Genomic DNA, 6,457 nt, shown 5'->3' on the forward strand with positions numbered 1-6,457 from the left:
GGGGTTCTCAAACTGTAAGTTGTGACCCCCCCCCCCCCGGGGATCATGAGCAACTCAGAAGGGGGCAGCAAGCTTCCCAGGGGGTACGTGTGGCTGCACCGAGTGGTGGATGGTGACGGCAGCTGCTGCATGAGAGTTTCCCCGTGCCCTGCTGCCGCCATCCAGCACTCGAGTCACGGTATCACAAAGTTTAAGGACCCCTGCCCTATTCAATGCCCTCCCTAGCACCCAACATTTATTGATTTAGAGACGCCAAAGAAGGCATCTCCAACTGTTCTGTTCAATAGCCGTTAAAAGATTTATCATCCGGCAAGGCTAGCTTCCTCCAGCAATTCCTGTGGCAATGAATTCCGCAAGTTAACTACCCACTGCATAAAAAAGTACTTTCTTTTGTTAGTTTTAAACCTGTCACCTACTAATTTCAGCAGGTACCCCCTTGTTCTAGTATTCTGCAACTTGGTGAACATCTGTTCACTTGATCCACACCCTTCATGATTTTATAGACCTCTATCGTATACCCCCTCAGCCACCTTCTTTCCAAACTGAAGGGTTATTAGCCTTTTTAGTCTCTTCTGATAATGGCAGCTCCTCCAGGCCCTTGATCATTTTGATTGGCCTTCTCTGTACTTTTCTAAGTCTACTACATCCTTTGAGAGGTGTGGACCAGAACTGTGCACAGTGTTCAAGATGTGGGCGCACCATAGATTTGTGTTACGTCATGATGTTCTCGGTGTTGTTTTCAATTCTCTTCTTAAGGATGCCTGAGATGTTGTTGGCATTTTGTTTGCTGCTGCACACTGAGCTGCCATTTTTAGAGAACTGTCTACAACAGCTTCAAGATCTTTCCTGAGTTGTAACTGCTAGTTCAGAACCCAACGTTGTACATGTATATGAACTCAGCATTGTGTGCATTTTGCTTAAAAGGGAAATTAATGGCAACTGGGATTAAACTCAGCAAATTCTGACTCCCCAGTCTTATGCTCAGACTTCCAGATCACTGTTGACTCTCAGCAACAAATCGTAGGGAGAGATTTCTACAGCTCCAGCCCTAGATTTAGTCAATCAAACTAAAATACAGGCACATTGGCTGCCTTCTGACCCTTGCTTTGAAACTAAATGTTTCTTGTTTTCAGTCTGTATCCTTTTGTGTAGCTGCTGAAGAGTTAATAATTTCAGATGTGTGGTTTCACTGGAATCGGATATCATGAACGAGTGAGAGGAAAAAACTTTTATTTATGTTTTAAAATGGAGTAAAGAAGCATTTAAAAATTGCATATTAGCATTAAGCATCTTGTATCCCTGCTATCTGGGGAAATGGCAATTACCCTTGCTTTTCTGCTCAGAAGGTGGAAGAACTATCACTTTGGAAGGGAGGGGAGGGGCAGGGAGAGCTTCCAAATTTCAACTCCTTCATGTGGTTTTTAAAATTCATTAGGGAGGAGATGGTAAAAGAAGAGGAAAAACAGTCAGAGGAATGGTGAATCCTACAGGGACATGCACCTGGTCTCTTTTGAAATGTGACTTAATACTAATTGAGTTTTCTCCTCTGAGGGCAAGAGGAGATAAAGTAGGAGAACAAATGAGCAGAGTAAGAAATGAAGGACTCAGGAGGAGGAGTCTTGCTTCCTTCTTTGCTATGTTCCACCAGGGATTCCTCCTCTTTTAGAAGCAGCAAATTGGTTATGGGAGAGGGGGTATGACTTTGACTCATTTTGTGACTTTGAGAAGTTGAAGTGTATCTTCAGATCCCCACTTTAATATCCTGATGTAAGAGGGGCTTTTCTTCAACTCATGGAAGCCAAAAAGCTTTTTGTGGTGCCGACTTTTTTTTATTCTTTGTGCAGTGTATTGCATAATGGAGGCTTGACCTGTGCTTGGAGGTCCTAGGTGTTATTGTAATGCAGACAAGGAATAATTAAGTATCCATTTTCTCTGACTGTGTAGGATAGTTTCCTATCGGATGCAAAAGAAGAGTTTAGGAATTAAGAACATTTTAATTTCAGAAGTCCATTGTTATTTTTCCACAATATCAAAATAGCAAGGCAGAGGGCATTTCCCTTGCACATCGTATCTATTAGAAATACTTCATTAGTGTTGCACAGCAAACCAGTACTGGTTTTTGAGGGAGCTTTGTACACTACAAAACAAGCCTGCACCATTAAATGCTAATCCTCTTCCTTCTCTCAATTAGAAATGAGATTCACCTGAGCCCCTCTTCAACTTTTGGTACCAGCTCCTCTGTAGAAGGCTTCATTGGTAGTTTGACAGGGGTTAAAACTACCAGGATCTACTGAATCCCTCCTGCTGTGTCCTTCAGGATAAATTAAATGAAAAACTATCAGGATATATTAAGGTTCCTCTTGCTTAAGGGCTCAGCCCAGTGAGGAGGTAGTCTCTGAAACAAATAACAGGTCATTTTGAGGTGGTGTTGGCTTACCATCACTTCTTGTAGCGGGCAGCCACTAGGTGGAGAGTATGCAGACCTTGAATTTGCCTAATTAAACCTCCTGGCTTGAAATTTTGGCCAAACCTGAGCAGAACTAGATGTTTGCTTCAGTGTTTTCCTAGCTCTGGTCATCTCCGCATATTTAAGACAGCCATTCTCCCATACCTATTACCTCTAAATGAAACATGACTGCGCCAGCTGTAACATTTTGCTGATGAATATCAAAAGAAGAAGAACTCATGGTGAAAATCTATTTTCAGGGCTCCCTCTTGTCACCGACTGAAGCTTCAGATCCACTGTAATAAATACTATTGGAGAAACTGAGTCTCTGTAAACAATTGAATAAGAAACTGCAAATGGTTTTATCTCCTCCGTTTTGTCTCGGCAGGTGAATCTGTGTCTGTGATTAAGCACACTGACCCCATCCCTGACCCCAGGGCTGTCAATCAAGACAAGAAGAACATGCTTTTTTCTGTAAGTCTTGTCATATCGTTTACCATCTTTCATGCATCTTGTACCAAGAGCCCCATGTAAAAGGGGCTTTTGGGCGGGATGGCAGTGTATGAGTTTGAACAGAAAATTGGAAAGGGTTCTTACTTTTCAGTGACAGCTGCAAGCAGTTTCAGGTGGGACTTTTTTTTTCATTAATAAGTCTTCAGTGCTGGCTTGTCTCTGCTCAAACTTGTCTGGAAGGGTTTAGGGACAGCAAATCCTTCATCTCAATGTCCTTTCCAGCGTTATGATTCTGCACTACCATTAAGGCCAATAGAAGTACGATGCCAGCGGGAACAGTTAGGCCAGCAATTAGCACTTCTGAAAAATGCCACCCCTTCCATTTACATACTATCAGATTCAGGCCTGTCACCGGCTTACATAGACCAAAACATTTCTGGCCAAGTGATCTGATATAGAGACCCTTCGAAGTAATAACTGCATAGCAGTTTTAAAATGGACCTCCTGGTCTTGTATCTTACTGAGCTCTCCACATAGCAAAGTTGAAGGGCCCTCTGGCCTTTGAGAGAGATTTGTACCCCTATGCTTCCCTTCATTTAAAAAAGCATTTCATTATGTTTGAGAAGATAATACTGCCAGCCTGACCCTCATTTGCCTTCTGCTTTCATTTGCCATGGGCTATGGTAGGATCAGTGAATTCAGTGGATTGGAGGCATGGAACAGGTGAGAAACTTCAACCCCACCCTTCCCAGACCATTGTAACCTGGTGAAAGGGTGTTCTTCTAAGGCTTAATCACTGGTGTGGTTGTCACTTTACCATTTGTGGCTAAAATTTTCAAATGGGCTGGCCTGAGGGAGTTAAGAACCCAGCTCCCGTTGGATTTCAGAAGGATTTCAGCCCCTAAGTCTCTGAAGGTCCTTTGAAAATCCAGCTTGCATGTTTATGGCTCTTTCATTTCACATGGTATGGGAGACATTTGTAATTAAACATGCAGTTCTCACAGGTTCTGGTTCTCTTGCTCATATCACTCTCAATAAGTAATTCGGTTGTTAGGATGGTGTGAAATCGTTTCCACCAAGACATGCAAGCCTCTCTTGCTCCTTTGAATAGCTTCAATGTCAAGTTCAGCAGAGCTCTGGTGACTGACTTGCATTGCTTTAGTGGTTTGTTTGTTTGTTTGTTTGTTTGTTTTTTTAAGATCCAAGTGGAAACATGAAAATTGAACAAGCTCAAACCGCTTCCAAGAGGAAAAATAGAGATGCAGTCAAGTTTGCAAGTTTAGTATTTGGATTTTAAGTGAGCCAGAATTCAATGGTGTTGGGATTTTGTTTTCTTGCTGCATCTTAAAGATTAATGATGGTTTCAAAATCACATTTATGTTTATATTTTGAACATTTGCCAAACCGGGAGGGTGTGGAATTTAGGCGTAAGTCCTTCTCTAATCAAAACTTAGCCAAAGCAATTTTTGAAGGAATACATATTGTACACAACATATATAGACTGTCATTATAATTGTATCTATATTGAAGGATACTAATATAAGATGTTACACTGCAGCAGCCTCATAACTGAATGACTCTGTAGTGATGCAAGCGTAACAGAACTGCTGCTATTTTAACTCTTCTTCATTGAGGGGGCAAATTTAGAGTAATTTAGCAACCAAAAAGTCTTCTGAAGAGCAGTTTCCCCTCCTTCTATAGCATTAAAAACCATATATCCATACTCTGAGCATTTGGAGAGATGTGAAGTCAGAGATCCTATATTGAGTGTTTTCTTTTCGCTTGGAATTAACTTCAACTTTTCCATGGTTCAGTAGGGGTAAGGAGAGTATGCATTACATACTGAGATGCTTCTAACCCCAAAAAACCTCAAGCCACACATGTTTTGAGAACCACAGTTTTCAATTTTTGGTGTTAAGCTTGGAAAGATTCTCACAGGATAAGCAGGATATCTCCAAAGGGGGAGAGACCAGTTGGTAAAAACAAAAAACCCCCACCAAGGTGTTATAGAAAATAGGAGTCATCAAGTCAAAGCTTGTGAAAGAAGTTAGACACTGAATCAGTGACAGGTACCAGGAAACGATCTAAGAGACCCGATTTCTAATCTTGTACAGTAACACCAGGCCACACTGAGCTACCCATTTCCTGTTGGAGGCTAAGTGATGTGAATGTTTGTATGTTCTGAGCATGAACGTGAATCTCCCCCACCTTTTCCAGGGTACCAATATTGCAGCTGGCAAGGCTGTTGGGGTCGTCATTGCTACCGGGGTGTACACAGAAATTGGCAAGATCAGGAATCAGATGGTTGCAACTGAGCCAGAGAAGACACCATTGCAACAAAAGCTGGATGAGTTCAGTCAGCAGCTCTCCAAGGTCATATCACTGGTCTGCATAGCCGTCTGGGTCATCAACATCAGCCATTTCAGCGACCCAGTCCATGGTGGGTCTTGGTTCCGGGGTGCTATCTACTATTTCAAGATTGCCGTTGCTTTGGCTGTGGCAGCCATTCCAGAGGGCCTTCCAGCTGTCATCACCACTTGCCTAGCCCTGGGCACACGCCGCATGGCCAAGAAGAACGCTATTGTGAGGAGCCTCCCGTCTGTGGAAACGCTGGGCTGCACCTCGGTCATCTGCTCTGATAAGACTGGCACCCTCACCACTAACCAGATGTCCGTCTGCAGGGTGAGTGCTGAGGCCGGGGAGCAGATCAAATGCTCTTTTGTTCCACTGGAATGTGTGCGTGGTGGTTTTGAGGCCAATGCAAAAGGCTAAGAGTTTGGCCCCCAGCTCTGTCATTGGCTTGTTGTGTGACCTCAGGGAATCCATGTCCCCCCTCTGTGCCTCAGTTTCCCCATCAGCATAGAGGATGACAGTGTTTTCCTTCCTACAGACCAAGGCTGAAACTTTGCTTTATCCTGCCAAACTTTTGCTTTGCTTATTGAGAGCTTTGGGCTGAGCACAGGGAGGCTTTGCGTTATTACAGGTCTCAGTCGTGATCTGCCTTCTCCTCCGCTGGGTGGTGAGAATGTGATGGTTTGCCTTTGGTGTTGTGCTAGGGCTATAATTGAGCAGCTCGCTGCTGCTTGCAGACAAATGAGATAACAGTTTAAAGAAGTAGCTTTCAGAAGTTATTTTAAGAACACTCTTGCTGGGAAGTTTTCCCCTTTGGTGGGAATCTACAAATGCATGTGTCTTGTTTGCAGCCTGTTCTTGCCCATGTGTGTTTACCAAGCTGGGAAAAGTTTATAAACCTAAAAGCTAGGCTTTCTTTCAGACATAAGGAGAGGGGTTGTGAGTGCAACTCTGGTCCTAATGTATGAGAAGGACTTGCACTGAGAAACCTAGGGTCAAGATGAGATGAATGCAACCTGGCTGGTCAGTGTTTGGTTTGTTTTGTTTTTAAATCCATGTTTGGTTTTCAGAAAGTTTGTGGTCAGCCATTCCATGTCATTGTACCTACAGCTGACTTTGGTATCTAAATATACCTACATGGAAACTTCATAGCATAAATATACTGTTACCAGATTTGCCCATCACTTTGTGGTGTGCTCATTTATT

General features: G+C 43.0%; 1 protein-coding gene across 3 annotated transcripts in view; it reads left to right on the forward strand.

Annotated features, from left to right (window-relative positions):
* ATP2A3 (ATPase sarcoplasmic/endoplasmic reticulum Ca2+ transporting 3) overlaps positions 1–6,457 on the forward strand; it is a 124,699-nt gene that overhangs the window by 47,221 nt on the left and 71,021 nt on the right. For all 3 annotated transcript variants that reach the window (XM_019511428.1, XM_019511426.1, XM_019511427.1), the window contains 2 exons: positions 2,835–2,920; positions 5,117–5,581. In XM_019511428.1, the coding sequence (XP_019366973.1) occupies positions 2,835–2,920; positions 5,117–5,581 (551 nt within the window). The remainder of the gene's footprint in view (positions 1–2,834; positions 2,921–5,116; positions 5,582–6,457) is intronic.

The sequence above is a fragment of the Gavialis gangeticus genome, unplaced genomic scaffold (assembly GCF_001723915.1).
Source record: "Gavialis gangeticus isolate Ggan-Ray unplaced genomic scaffold, GavGan_comp1, whole genome shotgun sequence".
Taxonomy (NCBI): domain Eukaryota; kingdom Metazoa; phylum Chordata; order Crocodylia; family Gavialidae; genus Gavialis; species Gavialis gangeticus.